Below are 22,513 nucleotides of genomic sequence, written 5' to 3'. Positions count from 1 at the left end.
CTCTGCTGAGAGTAGTAACCTGAATATGCCAAGAACATAGTGCGAGCCTGCTAAACATGGACTAAATTTACTCCAGTGTCTCATGGCTGCAATGGTTTAACAAGTGCTGCATGGGCACAGTGAGTAATACCGTTTATAATCAGTTAAGCTAATCATCCTTATCCCCCTTCCACAGTCCCTTCTTCTCCAAGGACAGATAAAAGTCAGCTTCTTTTGAGACTCAGTTAGCCATTTCAATAGACAAGAGGACCCATGACCCAGAAAGCATTATTTTGACAGTTTTCAAGCTGTTTTGAAAATATGAAAGACAAAATCTAGTAAGTGGATGTTTGCAGAAAGATCCAAGTTTTTGACATTTAAAAAAAAAAAACCCTCTGCCTGCCACTTAATGTCATTTTCTCTATAATCAGAGCCACGTGATATATACTCTGAAACTAGCATTCGGCTTGCTAGCCTAAGCTAGGTCCTCAAAGTAAATCCCTAACACCCCTCGCCCCCCCAATAAACGCCTGTGGGTTTTCTAACAATAACAGGAAGGTGTTCTACAAGGCAGGTTTTATTCTTCTGTCTTTCGCTGACATGGCTACAGAGCATCATCTGTCCGACCAAGAGCCATGCAGCCACCAAAGCTGTTTTCTGCTTCCTGAGCTGGTGCTTTAGGATACCAAACTCCAGCAAAAGCAGCACTCTTGTTGCTCAGGTTTCAAAAACTAATTGCACCCTATTGGCCTGATCTAAATTAGGAACCTAGCTGGCATTCCACCTAGCTGCTTCTCAGCACTGATCAGCCTCAGATGGAAACCTAAAGCCATGCTGCTTGGAGTAGGTGAGCTTGGGAACAAACAGGAGGAAATCCCTTGGACTTCAAAGATCAGAAAGGGACTTAGTTGACAAATTTTGGCCTTTCTCCAGAATGAGACAGCTGCTTCAGGGGGTGCTGCAGACAACAACTCTGGATTTAAGCAAGCAGAACAGGTACTCATGCTATCTAACTTAATGGTTATCTAATGCTAGTGTTCTCAATTTTTCATGTAGAGATGCTTCATTATCCTGTCAACAAAGAATAGAAATTATTCAGGAGACCAAAGTGCAAAAATCTACTCCCCCAAAGTCCCTCCAGGTCCTGTTTCAGGCATTAGGTGCTTTCTTCTTTACCCTGACCCTAAGCCAAAAACTATAAGCACTGCTAATCAACAGAAATTCAAACAGAGTTAAGAAAACCATTAAAGAAAGATGAATTGAGGTAAAGAATTCTAGATGCCAATTCTGCACAGAAGCAGGCTCTTTTTTATCTGTTTCTTTTCCAATATCAGCTGCCTCAAGTGACTTTATGCTTGGAACAAAAGAGCATGGAGGAACACTACTGGGTCAGTTGTAGCAGTCCGGACTGAGCTACTGCTTCATGCTGACAAAAGCAAATCCTACGGGGAAAGCACTGAGGCAGAAGCAGCAGAGTAGAAAGATACATCAACATGGTTCAGCTACTGCGGATCTTGGAAAAGTAATGCATTAGGTCAGAACAAGGGTCAGTTTCGTTCTTATTCTTTCTGACAAGAAACCAGTACCAAATATGAAACAATAAAGTATATAAGAATGAAACATTCCTAGACTGTTAATATCTCTCTGTATTTTACAGTCAGAGGTAGTCAGTAATTTAGGGTATTTCCAAGTGGAGACTGAATTTAAACTAATGTTTTTAAGTATCACGTTCCACATGTAAGTCTAATCCTTTTGACCCTATGACCCTGAAAAAAGTCTCACAGCAGTGAGTTCCACTACTACATTACACAGTGCAATGAAATAAAAGTTTGGAACTTGCTGCCTGATCACTTCATTGAAATCTTAATTCTTAAGAGCTATCAACATCCCTAAATCAAAGTAATGGACAATGTCCGTCACCTTTAAGTTTTCCGTAATTTTTTTAAAAACAGCAGTGAACATGGTATTAGAGAAGACTACAAACCCCAGCTGACAAACCCCAATTTGAAGTAGCGGCACAGTATTTTTGCTCTCCATTTTTTTTTTCCACTGCCATTGAGCCCTAACCTAGCCTTTGTAGAGAAGCACGCTGGCAACAAGATTTTCTTCCTTAGCAGAGTTTAGAACTCCTGTCTTCATTATTACACACATGATGTACGGTGATTTGCATTTATTAACACTAAATAACTAACTTAGTTACTAACACCTGACACTTTAGCACTCGGCTATTCAGTATCAAGAAGTCTTTCAGTAAAGCAAGCTTCAGATTTAATATCTAGTACTTTCAGTAGAAAGTCACAAAGTGAGTCTTGAAAACACCCTCTGGATGACTGAGTTCAAGACCTTCCTATGTATAAAGCCCAATATTTCTGCACCTTCTGTGGCTTGAGTAGTTTGTAAAGAAAAATCTTTTACTTTATTCTTGTTTCTGAATTCTTGTGACAGCAGCAACAGAAGACCCCAGAATGACCTTCTGAATGTGACTGCTTTATGTTAGCTTAGAGGGGGGGTGTGTGTGTGTGTGTGTGTGTGTGTGTCTTTGCACCCAGTTATATATCTGAATGTAAATTGGCATTAATTAAGAATACATAATGGTATATTTGGATTTACATTTTCTTTGTTTGGAAGAAAACCAAGTCCTGATGAGCAACAGGAAGAGCTGAAAACAGAAACAGAGGCCAGCCGGTCTCTTCTTCCAAGTGCGAAAGTGCAAGTGTGCTTTATATTGTGCCTCCTAAAAATGAAAAGTTTGACCACACAAAGTGGCCAATATAAAAGGGTTACCACCATCACCATGTGTCTGTGGTTTTGGGAGTGATCACTGCTGCAGGGTTTTGTACTGTTCTCCTAATGCGTCTGTGAGGCTTTTTAGGAGAACATGACTAGAACCCTACAGAGATTTAAGGTTGGAGACCCTATTTAAAAGGCCTGAACACCCTGAGATGCAAAATAGGCACCAACACACTTTGTCTGGAGACAATGACAGCTCCAAGAGTATACGAAAGCTGATTTTTAAGCATGTAGGAAACTTTGTGCCTTTCGCATTTTGCCAGCAGGTTCAGATACCTGAGAATATAGGACTGTGATCCACGTTAGATAAAAGTATATTTAAAACCCTGTGCATAACCATAATTAACATATTAGGCACCCAAACTGCAGTCAGGGGAAACAGTGCAGTGTAAGCCCTTCTCAGCAAGGGACTGCCAATATCAGATGAGAGGATATTCAAACATATGCACATTCCCACTTTTCAAAAAAAGAAAAAAAAAAAGGCCATTCTAATTTTTAATATTAGAGCAATAGAACTATCACTCTTGAAATATTATTTATGTTTCAAGACTAATCACCACATCACTTCTAACTTGCACGTCCTATGAAGCCGAGATTGTATACAGGCTATATAACACTATGAAGTGTACAGCAAGTTACTAGAACTGTGCATAACACCGAAGATCAACATCTTAATATCCTTTTGGAAGACAGACAGATGTATTGCTTAGTCTAAAATGATTTCACAGACCAAGTTGATGTGACAGTAATTTATTCTATTACTGCATGAAGAATTAAAAGACTCATACAATGCTTAAGGCTGAAATTCAACCCTGTGCAGAAGAACTAGTGCAAGATTCATATAACACTAAAGTACTACTAAAGCACTGCTTCCAAACAGGCAATAAACAGACCAATACATAAAGCATCAGTACTGCTAACAGTGACCCTAGGAGGAACTCCTCCTGGGAAAAAAAAAATCTTGGAAAATTCTCTTATGAAAGATTTCACTCCCAGGGTCTAGATACTAAGACGCATCCTCCCAGATATGTTTCTCGATTTAAGTGTAGAAACATCATTTTCTTAAACAGCTGCCTTGAAAGGTGAAATTTTGAGAGATATCAAAAGATGGGAGGCTTGGGGGAAAGAGTAGAACTACTACATGATTTTCACTAAGTGTCTTCAACACCAAGACAAACCTGTATTCCAGAGAACTTTGTAGCACTTTACAAACTGTACACTATATATATATTACATATGCATAGAAACCAGTATTATTTCAATCGCTAAGTTCTTCCTCATCACTGAAATAAGCGCTTTTCTTAATCCGTGGACGTTTTGAATCATCTGAAATTGAAGATTCCCCTGCAGTCTGTGTCCATCTCTGTTGTTCTTCCTCAATTTTGGCTTGCTACAATGAAAGACAGGAAAGTATTAGCTAGGATTAAGAAAAATCAAGATGAATTACAAATAATAACACTCATTATTAATATGCATTGTATTATTTAATAAGTTAAAGAATTCAGAGGGTTTATCTCCATTTCCAGACAAGCTGTGCAACGAATGCACTAAAAAACATTTCTGAAGTAATTCTCACATGCAATAGTAAGTCTGCACCAATGTGGACCACATGGAGTACCCTCTCTTTTCAAAGAGAGGTAATTTGCCCACGGGAAACTTACAGAACTATAGAGCAGCTGAGATCTGAATCAGAAAATGCATTGTGTTTTAAATTGACATTATTGAATCAGCTTTGTTCCACTAACAAGTCTTCTATCTGTTGTCTTTTGCAGTCCTTCATTCAGGGGTGAATGTCTTCAAGGATGTGAAGGTTTTTCAACTAAAGGTTTAAACAGATGCTTCCTGTTTTTACTGGGAAATATGCTATCCCAGTTAAAATCTTTGGATAGCAAGAGAAACATTTTCTGGTTTGTTCACCTTTATAGGTTTTACTTTCAATTGTAGAGTTTTCTGGGGGTGGGGGGGATAATTTTGCACTCGTTACAGTCATATTCAGAACAGTTATCTTAAAAACTCTTGTGGGTTTTTGGGGGGGCAACGTGGGCACACAGGGGATAGCTGAGGACTAGGAAGCCAAGAAACTTGAACAACAGGTCAGGCTTGCTCTGTGTAGTGAAGGAAAAGCCTGTAAAGTGTTAAAGAAGACAGTGATACAGCTGTCGGAATATCTATCTACATAACAAAAAATGCATTAAACATGTTTTGAGAGAAGAGGTCTACTAGGGCAGTGAAGCTGGTAAAGGGCCTGGAGAACAGGTCTTATGAGGAGCAGCTGAGGGAACTGGAGTTGTTTAGTCTGGAGAAGAGGAGGCTGAGGGGGACCTTATCACTCTCTACAGCTACCTGAAAGGAGGTTGTAGTGAGGTGGGGGTCAGTGTCTTCTCCCAAGTAACAAGCAATAGGACAAGAGGAAACGGCCTCCAGTTGCCCCAGAGGAGGTTTAGATTGGACATTAGGAAAAATTTCTTTACTGAAAGAGTGGTCAAACATTGGAACAGGCTGCCCAGGGAAGTGGTGGAGTCACCGTCCCTGGAGGTGTTCAAAAAACCTGTAGATGCAGCGCTTCTAGACATGGTTTATTGGGCATGGTGGCATTAGGTTGATGGTTAGACTTGACGATCTTAGAGGTCTCTTCCAACCTAACAATCATATGATGCTGTGATTCTGTCATAGAGACCACAATGGATTGTATTAGCCAAAGGAAGTGCACCAGTAATAGATATTGTTCAAGGATATTCTAGTCAGTGGGGGCAGGGGATGTACCTGGTCATCTATACGCAACTTTTTTCTGGCAGTTCAGTTATCAAGAGTAAAGAGCGGTTTGTGTACCAAAACCCTCATAGAGCATCACAGCAGATACGACAGGAAAATAAGCAGCCAAAGAGCTCACAGGGAAGAAAAAATTGAAATGCACAAACACAGCAACAGTGAAACAGAAAAAAAACAAACCAAAACACCCTGCACCTGAACATGCCTGTAATATGAAGAAACCAACTCTAGTCACCAAGTACTGCCAGGCAAGAGCACCGTGAGTGCTGCAGAGCGGACCGACCTACGGGTGTATCTTAAAGCTTCTGAAAAGCAGCTAAAAAAAGGAAGTAGAGTTGCATTTAAATAACAATAATAAATACACAATGCTTCAATTCTGTACCTGAAAAGCTATGGCTTGGCTGAGGCTATCTAAAGCGGGGTCTTCTCCCTCCTCTTCGCTTTCTTCTTCCTCCTCACTTTGTTGTGCAGAGAGAGAGAAAAATATAGAGATCTTTATTTTAAGTGTTCAGCATGAAAAAGCTTTCTAAAACTACTAGTAACATGTAAATAAATATACATACATTTCTTCTGGCTCAACTATTTTCTTTCTCTTCTTCTTTTCTTTTTTTTTTGGTGGCTCCCGCTCTCCTAGCATATTTTTAGGACAAGCATAACTTAAGTGTCCTGCTTCCTTGGAGAAAAAGAAATATTGCTTAACAGAAACCATTACAAACAACTATATGTTAAAACACATCATGAGGAAACTTAATGTAAGACAGTTCACTGGGAAAAAATGGAAGCAATTAGTAAGATAAATGGAATGCTGAATTAGCACACAGAAGACAAACTCTTCTCTACAGGCTTGCCATGGAAACGAAGAGATTGGTGGCGATATGCATGTTTAACTGCAAATTGAGAACAAGCTCTGAGCAAAGTAGATTTTCTTGGGCCGCTGCAATAGCTGAACACACTACAGCATGGTTTATGTTCAAGACAAGATATAAACCTCATCATTAACAGTTTAAGAAACAGGAGTGAGTCAACATCTTTGCTCTAAAAGGTGTTATGAATATAAATCAAATTTGTATTTGATACCGGATACTATCTGAAGCTCAATCTCCTATGTTATTATGTTCAGGAAAAGTGAGGAATTGCCTAAAACTTAACACACACTTCTGTATAAAACCAGTTGTTTCCAATATTTATTTTGCTGCCAACTATATCATGAACTTCCAAAGATATAGCAAAAGCAGGTATTTTGAAGCAAAAATAGGTTTTCCTTCTCAAACAGCTTTACACTGATACTCAGATCTGTCCATCAGCGTGTTAAGCAGTAATTATATGTAGATGTTTTCCCCCACCCTCAAAATCCCAAATAAAAGACAAAATGGATACTATCACTCTTGACAATGGTATAACTGCTATGCAAGTCGATAATATCAACAGAAAAAAAAAAAAATTTACAGCACAGGGAGGATTAGCAATGGCCAAACTGAAGAAACAAGGTAAAAGTCTGTGCTGGTTTTGGTTGGGATAGAGTTAATTTTCTTCACAGTAGCCTGTATGGGGCTGTGTTTTGGATTTGTGCTGGAAACGGTGTTGGTAACACAGGGATGTTTTAGCTATCGCTGAGCAGTGCTTACACAGAGCCAAGGCTCCTCACGCCGCCCCACCAGCGACTAGGCTGGGGGTGCACAAGAAGCTGGGAGGGGACACAGCTGGGACGGCTGGCCAAAGGGATACTCCATACCATATGATGTCATGCTCAGCAATAAACTAGGGGGAAGGTTGGCCAGGAGGCTGCTTCCTGGGGACTGGCTGGGCATCGGTCGGTTGGTGGTGAGCAATTGTTTACATTTGCATCACTTGTCTGCCTTGGGCTTTATTTCTCTCTGTTATTTTCATTACAATTTATTATTGTTATTGTTGTTATTACTTCAATTATTAAACTGTTCTTATCTCAACCCACGAGTTTTCTCACTTCTACCCTTCCAATTCTCTTCCGCCCATCCCGCTGCAGGAGTGAGCGAGCAGCTGTGTCGTGCTCGCTGGCTGGGGTTAAACCACGGCAGAGTGAAAAGATGGAATACATTAGTTCATTTTTGGTTTTACTCACCCCACATTCGTAACACTTAGACTTATCAAAGTAGTTACGCCTGCGAATGAATTCTGCTGCTCTTCCATTATCAATGGCAATACTTGCTTTTATTACTCTTCCAAACAACTACAGCAAATTGGAAAAAAAAAAGGTAAATATTTTGGGATTGTAAACGCAACCCTCCCACCATAACTTTCCACAATTTACCTGTTTGTTATTAAGTGCCCGAGAACAGTTTTGTGCAGATTCTTTATCCAAAAACAAAATAAAGGCAACTCCTTTGCTCTTCCTGGTGTCTTTGTCTTTCATAATAGTAACTCTGAAAACGTATAACCACATTATTGATACACTAAAATTACTTCAGAGACTTTTTTTTTCCTTAAAGATCTCAGCAGAAACTTAGCTTTGTTATACAGCAAAAAGAAAAAAGTATATTTAACAATAGAAAGGCTCACTAAACAGAAATTCAAAGGAACAGCTAACCTGGCCATGTGCTTACAGGTAGAGTGGAGATGATTTAAAAAAAAAAAAGTATGTGGGGTCTTTTTGGGCCCAGCATCATTCTTTATGCCCTTGGATGACTTGAAGAACAGATAACATATTCTAAATTTAGATTTGCAGACAACGTAACTGGAGGCAATTACACATACTGGAGGTGAAATTAAAACTCAGGACTAATCTTGACCATTGCTATCATTGCTGAAAAACGGTGTATTGAACTGCATCCAAAATCAGAAATCTGTGTTTGTGTAGGACTAACCAGCTAAGCAGGTTCATGATAGGAAATGATAAATATATGCAGTACTGTTCTACAAATATCTCCAGCTGGAATCCAAGCAGGTCACAGATGCATGTGCTATTTTACATGACACACGAAGTTGAATCTTCAGGCTAATACGGGAGTCAACAGTTCCAGTAGCACATCAAGAAATTCAAGAAAGATTTAGACCCAGTAAAAACAACAGACTAAGAAAAAGAATGACAAGACATGAAGGGGGAGTGGAGTGGAAGCCACACAACCTCGATTCTCTCAATCTTAATGTCAATTGGTTTTAGCCCTTAAAAACCCCCCACAAAACCAACAGTGGGAAACAGGATGCCAGTCTGCAGGTACATAAAAATAAAAGTACACATTAAAAAGTTGGGAATAAACTCCTCCCTGCATCCACCATGGGCAGAACAAGGTTCAGCCATAAGGCAAGCCACAATTTTAAGTAGTAATGGGACATTTTTGAGGAAAAAAACCACCAACCAAACAAATCCCACTTCAATGCAGAAGGCCTACCAGAGAACCTGTACAAGTAACAGATAACCTACATAGTAAAATGTGTATAAAATAAAAGCTCAGTAAAGCAAGCTCAATCTTTCCCCAAATACACGCACAGAAAGATAGAGCTTAGAACAGTTTTTCTATCAAAGCCTCTTGGACAAGGATGTGTCCAATTGAATACATTAAGTTGAAATGTCAATAAAACTGACTTTAGAACACTTCTGTTAATTCTTTTGCCAAGCTACTCTTCCAAGAGTTCCAACGGAACCCTGTTATGAGTGTCGTAATGAAAATAACAGTTAGTAACACAAGCATAGAAAGACACAAGTGTGACAAATCTTCAGAAAGTCAGCAACTTCTTGGAACCCCAGAAAGTCTGATTTCTCACTGAACAATCTGAGCTGAAATCATAATAGTCAGGATATATTGGAGTGAGAAATGCAGTGCTGAACAAAAGTCAGCATGATTTTGCTGAGTCAAGACAAACTTCAAAAAAAGATCTACTGAAGTTTATTTAATTAAGTTGAAGCTGACCTAGAAGGCATCGCAAAGCCTTCAGTAAAGTGTTTTAAAGTCCCTGAACAAAGACTCTACAGAGATCAAGCTAATATTTCAAAATATTTTTCTTGGGAATTAATTACTAGTTACAAATCAGGAAAATTGATCCTTGTTAGCTTCAGTTTCACAGCGAAATGGGAATACCAGTAGAATCCCACAACACCTGCACTATTTGTAGTGAGGGCAGCTTGCAAAGGAGTGAACAGGAAACAAATTTTGCTAGATACCAGAAAAAAAAAAAAAATCACAGTAGTATTTTACACATGGTATTCTGTGACTCTGCATTTGATTTAACTTTTGGCAGTGACTAGACAAAACGTCAGGAAAAATTACCTACCAGTAAGTGAATTTTTTGCAAAACAATGTATGGCGGGGGGAAACAGTAACTGCACAGATAGCATTGCAAGTTCTAAATTAGCTGCTTTCACACAGGACACAGCACAGGATTTCTTTTGCATAGGCATCCAAAAAACACCATTTCTGCTGTCTGTGACAGTAAAAAAAACCCGAAATAAAATGCTAGAAACTATTAAAAAGGGAAAAAAAAAAAAAAAAAAAAAAAAAGAGAATGCTGCTATGACACCTTTAAAATAAGCAATGCATCATACAACCAATACTTCATACAATTCTCACCCTCCTACCAAATAAGTTCAAAAGCCAAGAGAGTAGGAGACCCCTACCCCCACACAGTGTATAGGTGTATTACCAAAGGACAGCAGGGAGGACAGAACTGTCAAATTTATGGAGAACAGTCCCCTCGATGGATAAACACCAGAGTTACTACAACCTTTTCTCAGGATTTTTCTAAACTGGTAGTTCAGCAGTCAACTAAAATAGGTCAGACACACCATCCTACAAACACCAGAGACTGTAGGTGCCTAGTTGTACTGGTCACCGCATGTCTGAGGGTTTTCCTCTCAGTCAATTTAAAAAAAATAAGTGTTTCTATAATTACAATTTGGCTTTTCCTGCTATTTGTCACCTGAAACACACTCCTGAGACTTGAAGAGCTTTGAATTTAGCTCTGTATCTCACAGATTATTACAGCAGCTACTAGAAGCTAGAGTAGATATTTGCTGCTGCAGTTGTGGGGATTGTGACATCTAGTTCACGTAAGTAAGAGCTCCCACTTTTACACTTATCCACTTGTGTCCCAGGTGGCTTTCTGGGGAAGGAGAACACCACTTACTAGAATAATATTGTTTCAACTATTTCAGAGAAAAGACCATTGGTATATAACAATATTCCACTTACTCTTTAAGAAGTGGTTAGCAAAACCTGTCCCAAACACAAATATTCTTACATTACACGTGTAATGGCAAGAACTTCCAGTTGTTAAATTAAATTTATACTTTATTAAAACCGAACAGAACTTCAATACAGTTCAACATTCATACTTAAATTATAAAAAGCACAAGACTTTCAAGTGAAGAAAAGGCATTAAATATTTAAAAAGAAAGCTACAAAACCAGCAGGTTATATCAGGTCACTTACTTCACAACTTTCCCATACTTTGAAAATATCTGAAATATAAAACAAAATAAAAAGATTTAACAATAGACAATTGCATTTCATTAGTAATACACTTATCAAGACCAACTTTTCTAAATAATGATATATATCAGTATTGTATTTACACTCAAAACTGTTGTCAACAAGTTTAATCTGAACAATGCTGCTCTTAAAAACTTACCCTGTACAGATCGTTGTTTGTCAAAGCAAAGGGTAAATTGGACACATACACGGTGCTTTTGCTTGGTGCCAACCCACCACTCATTTTTCTGATGAAAGGAGAGAGGAGAGTTACATTGTATTCAACAGAGAAATCAATTAAAAAAAAAACAGTTTCAAGACTTTAAGCTGTTTTTCAAACCTAGCCCAGACAGTCATGAAGAAGTTGCAGGAAAGCATAGCTTTCATTTCCCTTTCATGATTTTACATGAAATTAGTGTTTGCCTTCATGTACTACAGAAGACATACATTCCTTCCTCCTCCTCTCCATCCAAAGCATATCATTGCTGTATGTGAGTCAATTTGTAAGTCATGAAAAACCAGATGAGTTAGTGTACTGAAAATGAACCTCTGCTGATTTGTGCAGTAAAGAAACCTTTAGGTCCAGAAAGAAACACGTAATGTCCATTTATTAAACATTATGGCCAATACATGAAATTATTGACCTTTGTTCAAGTACCTGCATGATCTAACTCTTTATATGTTTCAGTACCTGCATGATCTAACTCTTTATACGTTTCAGTTCAGCTGCATTCAACATAGAATAAATCACAATTGGTTAAGGGGGAAAAATGCTTCCCTAAAGCAGGGTCCTAATTGTCGGGGGGGGGGGGGGGGAAAGGGATACTATATTGACTTTAAAATGTATCTAAGGTGCCAAAGCAGCAAGCGTTTCCTCTTGTATCTATTGCTCAGGCTTCCACATGGCTCTGGAAGTATCCAGAGCGGAACACAGACAGCATCTCCCCTAGAGCCCCTCTGCCTCCTGATTAAGCAGCTCTATATGGGCAGGAGCCAGGGAAGTCTCAAAACCATTTTCATTTCCAATGTCTTTTAAGCTCTTGAAACTAAGTATGTCCAGAAACATGAATCAATTCAAAAACACTGTTGTAACTGCTTACACATCACTTAATACTAGGTGAAGAGTAACTGAACTAACTTGAAAAAGAACAGCCTACGTTTTCCCTCATGTTTGCACATTTCCCAAAAATCTTAAGTGGTGCTAAAGTCTAGGCAAAACACTTCCTCCCTTTGATCCATTCTGTAGCCACAGCTCAGTCCAAGTGCTAAGCGAGTAAAATTTAAGATCAGAATAAAGCACAGCCCTTATGTGATGGCACACCAAATAGCACAGCAAAACTGTTCCCTACACAGACCCATTACTAACTCCTTATCCAGTTTCCCACAGCCTTATTTCTCCTTCTTGGCACTTCTAGACGATTCCTAACTGAGGATCAAGCCACTTCTTCAGCAAGACCAACCCATTTTAAAAATGCAGACAAAAGCTGATAAAGGGATAAAAGAAACTGAAGTATTAAAATCAACATCTGCCATAGTACACAGTTTCTGAGGGGACTTTTCAAGTATTGAGTCTGAGCAGATTGCTTGGCCAAGTGCCAACAGAGCGACTAATATCACACTCTAATCTGGCTGTGGTTATTTTCTGGCATTTCATGATTCAGTCATCTGAAGACCTGATATTCCCAGTAGACACTGATAATCCAAGTGTTTTGCTTCTCTTTCCTGACATGCTTTCTGTATCACAATTCGAGTGGCAGTTTCCAAGTGATTGAATTTTGAGGTTTTCCATGTTTAGAGACTGTTTTTTGGCATGAGCAGAAATGGCAACATAAAGGTTAAGCAAATGAAAACAGAATAAATTTTCAATAAAGGCCACACACTGCATCTGGTGTTACGCAGACTGGATTCATTATCCCACATTCCCTGCTGCTTGGCACTGGTATCCTTGACAAGCCTAACCAGACTGACTTGGCAACGTGCCACGCGAATAGATGGCCCGAAGCGCAGTTATCCAGATGTGCGGCGCATACAAAGGATTCAGCAAGAGCTGCCTTAGCGCTGCATTATGGTACGTTGCCAGTGCTATTATATTGCAGCAGCGGAGGAGAAAAGAGCAGAGGTGATCCTCGTGTGGCTGCAGACAGCAATTTAACTCTGCCTGAAAGACAAGAGAAGCTCGAGCACCTCGTAACAGGAGACCAAGCCGGCCCTGTATTAACGAACGGACGCCAGCGAGGATGGCAGACTGGAGAGCAGTCAGCTTGTGTATTCTGCAACACCGCGATGCAGACTTCCAGAGAGAAGGTGATGTGTCATGTGAAGATTATTGCAGGCCTAATAGCTCAGTCGATAGGAAATTAATTAACGACTGCAAGCTACACAACTGCCATTTTCAGCTGCACACTACTTTTTCCAGAAGCAAGCTGAAAGAGTCGCACCCTGGAGCACCGGCTGCCAGACAGCTGAGGTTGAGATTTGTTTCTAGTCCCCTGGACAAATTTAAGTGAGTCTTGCTGCTCTGACTGCCCAAATATTCTTGGCAATTTGTACTGTTCAGGACTATCGTGCCAGGATTTCTTACTTTTAATATAAGACTCACTGGACAGGCACAGCATTAGTAGAAGATGAAGTACAGTAACTGTAAGGCTACCGCTATGCTCATGTTCAAGATGGCAAAGGTTCAATTTTACCACTCCAGGAAAGAGTATTTTCCCAGATCTGGAGGAGGGCTTTCTCTTCTAAATACTAAGGAGTAATTGGGATGGTTTATAAATATCTTATTTAAGCCAGCAGATACAATAACAGGTTTGCACAACAGCAACATTTGGGCCATTTATCTATCTACTTAGAAGCCTCCTTGTCCTTACTAAGTCTTCTGCAGAACATAAAAAAAATAATATTCAGCCAAAAGGAATCTCTCAAAGAGCTTGAGCATGTTAAAATGCAGATTTCTGATTATCCGTAGTGAATACAGTGGTACAACCAACTTCTGGCACAATTCTTCTCACTCCAATAAACCTTAACAAAATATCATGTGTCAATTTTAACACTGCTATAACCAATTTTTTTTTTTTTTTTTTTTTTTTTTTTTTTAAAACCACCATGAAGCCCCTGTGGGGGTACTAAGTGCCAACACCATATAAAGAATAGCGCTTTTTTTTCCACCCTTCATTTATGGATGCGAACCTTTCCATACCAGCTTAACATTTATTGGTCTGATGTTTTCCAGCTGTATGTGTGTGGGGTAACAAAAAAAAAGTCAATTCCAGCCTTAAGCTAACTCTCTAGATGAGCTAAATCTCCTCTGGAGGCTCATTATTACAAGGCTCAGAGTCCTTTTATTTCAGAAACTTTCTGACTTCACAGAAGTGTCCAATACAAGTTTAACATTTTCATCACATTCTTTCTCTTTGACCACCAGTCTCTCTGCTTTATGGGTTTTCAATTCACAGGCTGGCAAAAACCAAAACAAACCCCAAAAACCTCTCCAAACACATCTGAGCTTTCTACTTGCTGCAGGGGACTCGGTTGGGAGTCAGGTACAACCCGGCTTCTACGTGCTGCTAGATCTCCCCAACAAATCAAAACATTTCTGTTTTATACTGAATGCTTTTATGGGGCTTCCCTGATCTTCAGGGTATTACCTGGTTACTTAACGTTAAAGCATCAGCTGGAACCCAGTACATTATCTCCATGGGGTTGAGCACAACTCCCATTAATGTAATAGCCTCTCTGTAATATTAATGCAATAGCCTCTCTGTAATATTAATGCCTTCTTCATTTATCATTTTCACATATTAACCTTCAGGACAGGGTTGTCTCCCATTACTATGACTTCTTGAATTAAAGCTTTTTTTGTCTTTTCCAACAATCTGAACTAAAAGAAGCCATTCTTCGACAAGAGCTATCTGTCAGTAATGATTAAGTCTCCTGTAAAATATATTTGGTACATGAGTATGTTTTGCTTGAATCCAATATGCTTAATGCAGCACCTGGAACTCATGTTGAAAACATCACAAGAGAAGACAATGATTAATTTCAGCAATTGGCTTTTCTACTCTGTCCCAGAATACAAAAGGACACCACCAAAATCGTTCAAATGCCTCTGAACCATCAAGTGGAGTCTTAATTTACTGTATTTTCTTGACTTAATATCAACATTTCAAGTTAAGCACAAACTTTTGTGTTTGTTCGTTTGTTTCTAAGTACACAGCAAACAAGGTCAGACTTGTGATTTAATAAATTAAAGTATGCATAAATGATTTGTCAGTAAGTTACTCAAGACACACCCACTCAGGCCAACTCATTTGAGTTCTTCTATCTTGATCCTTAAAATACTGTATTTTATTTTTGATTTAACAGTATCAACAGAATTCAGACCCAATTCAACAAACCATTAGTTGTGGCAGGAGCCTGGCTCAACTTTTTAATCAAAAGTCTGTGGTAAAGGAGGAAACTGAACCCGTGCTCTCCTTGGTCCCCAGACAAGGGTATTAACCACTTGCTACAACTCTGTCACAGAATCACAGACTCACAAAATGCCAGGGGTTGGAAGGGACCTCGAAAGATCATCTAGTCCAGCCCCTCTGCCAGAGCAGGACCACCTAGAGTAGGTCACACAGGAACGTGTCCAGGTGGGTTTTGCATGTCTCCAGAGAAGGAGACATTGTCCTACACAAGGAGCATGTAATAAGCTACTAAAGCATAATCGTTTTATCTCTACATAGTCACTTAAATAGTACAAGGCAAGTAGTAAACAGGATCAGAATTTAGTAAATAAACTTGACGATATCAGTGGAAAGTGTACAAGAGTCTTTCAATCTGTCCAAGCCAAAGAGGTATATGAAAAGGATCCATGGTCACAGAATCATAGAATGGTTTGGGTTGGAAGAGACCTTGGAAGAGCATCTTTAGTTCCAATCCCCCTGCCATGGGCAGGGACACCTTCCACCAGACCAGGTTGCTCAAAGCCCCCCCACCAACTGCCAGGGAAGGGGCAGCCACAGCTTCTCTGGGCAACCTATTCCATGCCCCACCACCCTCATAGTAAAGAATTTCTTCCTCATATCTAATCTCAATCTCCTCTCTTTCAGTTCGAAACTATTACCTCTCATCCTGTCACTACACTCCCTGAAAAAGAGTCCCTGCCCATGTCTCCTGTAGGTCCCCTTGAAGCACTGGCAGGCCGCTATAAGGTCTCGCTGGAGCTTCCTCTTCTCCAGGCTGAACAACCTCAACTCTCTCAGTGCTGGCTAGGGAGGTGCTCCAGCCCCCTGATCATCTTCGTGGCCCTACTCTGGACCCACTTGAGCAGGTCCATGTCTGTCTTGTGCTGGGGGCCCCAGAGCTGCACACACCACTGCAGGTGGGCTCTCACCAGAGCGGAGTAGAGGGGGAGAATCACCTCCTTCGACCTGCTGGCCACACTGTTGGCTCTTATTCAGTTTTTCAGCCACCAGCACCCCCAAGTCCTTCTCTGCAGGGCTGCTCTTGATCCATTCATCACCCAGCCTGTACCTGCACTTGGTCCGAATCAAACTACTCTTATGTAGCAATTCAACTACAAAAACTTTGGGATAGTAGACTGAACAACCAGGCTATCAGCAGGAAATGCATTAAGAACTTTAATGACAGTTTCTTTTTAAATGTATTTCCAACATAATCAAGCTGTGAGAAGAGTTGTTTTGTTCGATCACGTCTAGTCTCACCCAGAGCTTCACGCAGGAGGGGCAGACCCAGGTACCTCACTTAGGGACGCCCCTCACTCCTAAAAACCCCAGGTGCAACAGGCAGTTCCATTTCAGAGCTCAGTAGGTGCAAGCCGATACTAAGACAAGAGAACCACAGACCACTCGGAAGCTTCCACACGCTGTACGAAAGCCCGGAGCTGTTCGGAACGTCACCCCGCGGCTCCTCTACCTCAGCGCGGCCTTCACCAGCGGCCGAGTTCGCTTCGTCCCGCTACCAAACCGCTGCTTCCCCGGCGCAGGAGTCCCTCCCTGCAGCCACAGAACCCAGAACCGAGGCGAACACCCCCCTCCCCGGCCGTAAACAACCGCCCCTGCCACCCGCGGTGCCCTCGCTCCGGCCGCACCGAACCACGGCGGGGCCGGGCCGCGGCTCACCCCCGCAGCTGCTCCCTCACGGCCTACCCGTCACGGCGGGGCTCAGCCCCCGCGGGCACCCATGGTGCGAAGAGACACCGGACGAGGCGTAGGCCCCGGCGGGACGGACCAACCGCTCCCGCACCTCCGCCGCTCCAACCGCCCTCCCGGCACGGCGGCGCTCTTCCGCTGACGCGCAGCGCCCAGCGCTATTTCAGGCCAATAGACGGTGGCGATGGTGGAAGGAAGGCGGGTGTTTCCGTCAACGTCTGGGGAGCGCCGGAAGTGGCGGGAAGAGGTGCGGCGCCAGCCGGGGGAGCTGCCTGCCGCGCCGCGGGAGCGAGAGGGGGGAGGCGGGTAAGTGGCGGGGACGGGCCCGGGGCTGGGGCCGGGGCCGCGGACGGAGGCTGGTTGCCCGGCTTCCCACTTTCGCGGGGCGAACGTGACACTTGGCGGTGTGAGAGCCGATGGCGCATCCCTCCGGCCCGCGGGCTCCGGCGGCGGCGGTGGTTCACCATTCGGCTGCCTCTCGGGGCGGCTGGCGTTGCGGGGCGCAGGAGGGGGCCTGGCGGCCTTCCCCCCACCCCCGCTGCGCCCAGCCACGTGCTGGGGTGGGCGCTAATGCGTCTGTGAGGCCCGTCTTGGAAGACGGCACCTCCGGGGGCTTTGGGAGCGGGGGTCCCTCTTCCCCCACTGCGGGGAGCCCGCGGCGTGGGACAAGATCCTTCGTCTCCCCGGGTTTCTCAGAAGTTGGCGTGGATGGAGGTGGCGGGACAGGAGGGGTGGGCAGGGGTGGCCTCCGCTGGGCAGGCGGCCGCCGTGTCGGCCCCGCGGGTGGCTTTTGTAAAGCTTACCGTGTAACCCTTTTTGAAACCTACGTGCGACTGAAGATTCTGATTTTCAGTTTAATTCGTGTTTTTGTTTCGAAGGGAAGTATGTTACTACTTGTGCGTACTTCTGAGAGTTGTTTTAAACTTTAATAACTAACAATAAATGTTCGGAGGCTGTGTAAATCCCGTTGTAAACACCTTCAGGGAGGCGTCTTGTGGGCACGATGGTGCAGCATTAGGATCCTTCAGTTTCTAGAGGGATAAATAAAACGTGTGTCAGTTTGCTGAATTCCTTAGAAGTGCTAAAATAAATCTTTATGCTTAGCTTAACAATAGGGTAGTCTGGGATGTATTTAAAGTCTTTATTAGTGTTTAAACACTTTAAGTCTGCTCTCCATGGTTCTTTGTTCTCATTCATACTCCTTAAGTAGGCTCTTTACCATGCGTTAGAGTTTTCATGGATAGTCTTACAATAATTCTTTACCTATGGTGTCTGGGACTTCAAGGGAACAAAGACTGTCATAACTGCACAAAAAGATGTAGAAACCCACAGAATGTGTGCAAGCAATGAATAGAGCTTGAGATAGTGATTTGCCCTGGGTGAAATATTCAGAGTTAGTTGGTACTTTCAAGTGCAAATGTTGAAAGGATTGCAGTTTTGACCTGTTATGACAACAGTATGGTGACCTGACATATTTTGTTGTCAAAACGTTTGTGCTGCAAGAGGGAAAGTCACGGTGTAGGCAGTGATCCATACAGTTGTTTGCGTTAACGATACTAGCGGAGCAGCCCCATCGCAGCCTGGTAGAATATTCTTTTTGTAGCATTGACACTGATGAGGACAGTTGGTGGCTGCAAGTGTTCAGGCAAAGATAAGCAGTAATACATTAGTCATTGTGTTAATGTAACCCCCAAAGCACTGCCTCCATTTCTCTTGCTCCCAGTGATGTGTTAGAATGATATGGTAAGAAAACTGAACCAGCGGGACTGTAAATCCTCATCAGAATGCTGATGCTGTTAATAATTTATTCAGCTTACAGATTTCTGGCTTTTTTTTTCCTTTTGAGGTAGGAGTTAATTTGACTTTTGTGGTCAGTGCCTTTTAAATTTTTTTTTTCCCCTTTTTTTTCTTTCTCTTAAGTCAAAATCATTGTGAACAGGTCAGGAAAGATTGGAAGAAAACCTCTTCCTTCAGGTTGTTTGGTACCTAGGTTGAATATGCCTAGACTTGTTGCGGTCGTGGTTCTAATTGCTTTTGAAAATCTTATAGCCAGGTATTTGTTATTAGGAAGAGATGGATTCTCTTTGGGTCCCTGTTTTTTCCTCAATGCCTCCCTCACAGTACTTTATGTCCTGTTGTGGTGGATTTTCCCCTCTGCTCTTACTGAATCAAAGAAAACTCAATAACAACTAAGTGTTGTTAAGCAGGTATTTATTGCGGCGCCGGGCAGCGCGGGGGATCGCTCCTTCCGTACGTGCTCCAACGGGTTAGCAAAACACAACCGTTCATATAGACAAAAATCATACATATTCATCAGCTTTCCTGAGAAGGGCCGTCTTATGGTGATGAGTTCCCGGCGTTCATAGTCTTCCTCACGCAGTCCTCTAGTTGAATCCTCCTTCTTGAGCACAAGCCTTTTCTGATGCAACCTTTTGTAACAATCAGTCCTGTACTAGACGGGTCTGGAGCTTTGTCTCCTTGATGTCTCCTTGATGCCAGGCAAGATGTTATCTATTTATCAGCTTTGCTCAGCAAATAGGTAAAACCATCCTTGCAGGGGAAGAAAAACTCAGGGAAAATGCAAGTAAAGTTTTTATGTATCTAAAGTCAGGGATTGTCAGGGGTTTAACTCTTTCATTACACTTCTGCTTTTTCGTCTTACCAATGGAGGACTATGACTATTTGGTATTTTCGGCCTGTCCCACATATGGGGGAGGAGGAGAAAGTTACTTCCCCTCCCCTCGCCCCCCCCCCCCCCCCCCCCCATCAGTTTTCTCTGTCTTGCCTTCTGTTGTGGTAAGACATACTGGGATATCTTTGAAGCACTATCAAATACAGATTCTAATTGTTGGAAGAAAAAGTGGTGTTTCTGTCTGTATGTCCTGTAAGCAGCGATTGTTGCAAAATTGACCATGATACTTCAAATAAGTTACAATTTTCTTAAGCATCTCACCTAGGTCTTATTCATACAAAAGCGTCTAAGCCTTTTTTTGACAGCTTTCCAGAGCAGAGGAGAGACAGGACTGGCCCGCATTTGTCAGTCTCTGCTGTTTGTCAAAGTAACAATATAAACCCAGGTATATCCCAGTAGCATCAGAGATGCTGCAGCTGCCTGCCTCTGCATTTACAGCACAGCATTATGCGTGGTTTTATGCGTGTTTGCATATGGCAAGATGTAGCCATCTGGATTAGAAAGCTGTATGTTTTTGAAACAAAAGTGTCGATTCTGCAGAAGGTTGATAGCACACACTGGAAAATTACAAATCCTGGAGAAGCAGCTATTTCTAGCTGTGATGAAAATTGATGTCTCGAGTAAGTGTAAACAGACAAGAATTGTATACAAAATATTGCAGAATACTGGAGTGCTTTTGCAAATGTGTCAGGTTTTTTTGGTATATATTATTTAGAAAGTGAAAAAGAGTAAAAAATTAGTGGTTGATTGATAAAGAAAACCCAGTTGTGCAAAAAATCTAGTTTAAGTGACCCATGTAAGCTGTTTGATGAAGAAACCCTTTTTGTATTACATCAGTTATACTAGCATATTGTAAGACATAGTGCTGTGATAATCAGAGCAAAGCCCTTCTTGGCATCTGGCCACAGTCGAGCTGCTTGCGCTGCGTTAATAGAATGGCTTCTGCATATGCTGGAGTGTCTTTATTTGAGAAAATAAAGCCCTTGCTTTAGGGAAAGCATTCACCTCTGATATAAAATAGGAAGAGGTTGTTTAATATAGCAAGTGATTATATGTAATGATATTAAAGAAGTATCAACTACCTTTGTTGTATAAGCTGATAGGAAATAAGAGTGATGATGGTGACAGGTGTGAAACAAAAATAGGTTTTCTTTTTTAATCTTTGTTTTAGAACAACTTTGCACTGAGAGAATAGATGAGTCTGAATACAACATCGTAAACTTGAGGTTTGATCTCTTGGATCCTTGTTAATGGGATCTTCTCATACTGAACCTAAGAGTTTAGTCTCTTCATGGTTGTTATTAAAGCTGTGTTAGGTCACATAATTTAAGAAATTGATTTGGTTTTTTTTTCTACAGAAAGAGATGAAATGTGCTCAAGATGCTGGGAAATGCATTTTCCTTCCTTTAAACATTTTTTTTCTTCTGATATTTTCAGGTACATCCTTACTTTATCTCATTGGTCCCAGCTAGAATTTTTCTGTTTAGTCTTCTATATAAAATTGGTCTCCTCTACTTTTTTTTTTCCTAATGAGCATTTTGAGCAGTATACTTAATGGTTGATTCTGCCTGATTAATTTTTCTTTGTTTCATTCCTCTAAATGCAAGATATTCTTACTTCTGAGATTTTTCTTCCATCTCCATACTTCTTGTCTGATGTAATTGTGTATTTTTTTTTTCATTCTGTTGACACTTGCGATAGTATATCTCTACCTTTTTTCCAGCTTGTGTTTTTGTTTCGTCAAAGTGGCGGTGATAAGTCTTGCTAGTTTCAGTGAGGTTCACCAATAGTGATAAAAATGGGAGTGTTTTTAGCAGCCTTGCTGCCTGATAATACAACAACGTGTGTATGTGAGCGTTGATGTGTGGTGGAGCAGACCCCCCCGGGCCACGATGCAATGTCAGGACCAGCCAATGTCCTGTTTGTGTCTTGGTTACAAGTGCAGTGGGCTGGGACAGTCTGGCACTTTCTTGTCTTGGCCACAGGTGCAGTCGGTTGGGACTATTGGGCGCTCCCTAACCGTACCTGAAACTCCTGCTGCCTGACAATGAGTGAGGACGATTAGGCGCTCCCTAACCATACCTGAAACTCCTGCTGCCTGGGAAACTCCTGCTGTCTGGATCAGAGCCCACTCTGGAAGGAGCCAGAATTGCCTGACAAGAATTATGGCCAAATGAAAAAAGTACTAACCAAAGTCAATCATCTTGGGATCCTATAAACAGTAATCCTAAGTGAGACCCTCAGAGCTGTCCAGGATCGCAGCAGGCTATGACTCTGTACCTCCCCTTGAGTTGGGATGCCTTTCGGGGTAGATTTTTTGAGGATTTTGAAGAATGGATTTTGTGAGGATTTCCAAGATTGTCTGCTGACGAATGCTGATAAAGGAGAATAGTGAGTAATTCACTACAGTTGGATTTCGTGAGGTTTCAAAGATCATTTGGTACCAACAATTTATTACAACTTACAAAGAGAGAATAGGTAACGTGTATATCTGTGTGTGTTTTCACCTCTATATCTGCTTATGTCTGTTAACCTCTATATCCTTGTGTGTATATATGTCTCTCTGTGTGTGATTTGATTTAGGAAACTTTGTCGTTAAGTCTTGGACGAAACTTGCCATTTTTGAATCTTTAATTAAGACACTGTGTTGAGTATATTAAATTTTATTAAACCATTCTCATAATTGG

The 22,513-nt window shown here is 41.5% G+C and overlaps 1 protein-coding gene across 2 annotated transcripts; it reads right to left on the bottom strand.

Moving 5' to 3' along the window:
• Window positions 1–3,503: 3,503 nt before the first annotated feature.
• ZCRB1 (zinc finger CCHC-type and RNA binding motif containing 1) lies at window positions 3,504–17,230 on the bottom strand. Of its 2 annotated transcripts, none has more exons than XM_086472466.1 (8): window positions 17,132–17,230; window positions 11,140–11,227; window positions 10,941–10,969; window positions 7,826–7,937; window positions 7,637–7,744; window positions 6,102–6,211; window positions 5,921–5,996; window positions 3,504–4,159 (listed from the first exon to the last, which is right to left on the bottom strand). In XM_086472466.1, exons 2-8 carry the CDS (start codon window positions 11,221–11,223, stop codon window positions 4,028–4,030), a joined length of 651 nt encoding a protein of 216 aa, XP_086328592.1. In that variant the 5' UTR covers window positions 11,224–11,227; window positions 17,132–17,230; the 3' UTR covers window positions 3,504–4,027. The 2 variants fall into 2 exon arrangements, with proteins under 2 accessions (XP_086328592.1, XP_086328593.1); XM_086472467.1 differs by having other exon boundaries at window positions 17,105–17,138.
• Between the last annotated feature and the right edge of the window lie 5,283 nt (window positions 17,231–22,513).

This window comes from Leptosomus discolor, chromosome 1, assembly GCF_034619465.1.
Source record: "Leptosomus discolor isolate bLepDis1 chromosome 1, bLepDis1.hap2, whole genome shotgun sequence".
In the NCBI taxonomy this organism is placed as follows: domain Eukaryota; kingdom Metazoa; phylum Chordata; class Aves; order Leptosomiformes; family Leptosomidae; genus Leptosomus; species Leptosomus discolor.
The sequence above is the reverse complement of the archived record's forward strand: the minus strand, read 5'-3'. Positions and strand labels throughout refer to the sequence as shown.

What these genes read in the sequence shown, in the direction of transcription:
- ZCRB1 (XM_086472466.1), bottom strand. Translation starts at nt 11,223, where the DNA reads ATGAGTGGTGGGTTGGCACCAAGCAAAAGCACCGTGTATGTGTCCAAT. An exon ending in ATAGTTGAGCCAGAAGAAAT is followed by an intron (nt 5,997 to 6,101) that starts GTATGTATATTT and finishes TGCACAACAAAG; the next exon opens with TGAGGAGGAAGAAGAAAGCG. An exon ending in GCCAAGCCATAGCTTTTCAG is followed by an intron (nt 4,160 to 5,920) that starts GTACAGAATTGA and finishes CTTTCATTGTAG; the next exon opens with CAAGCCAAAATTGAGGAAGA.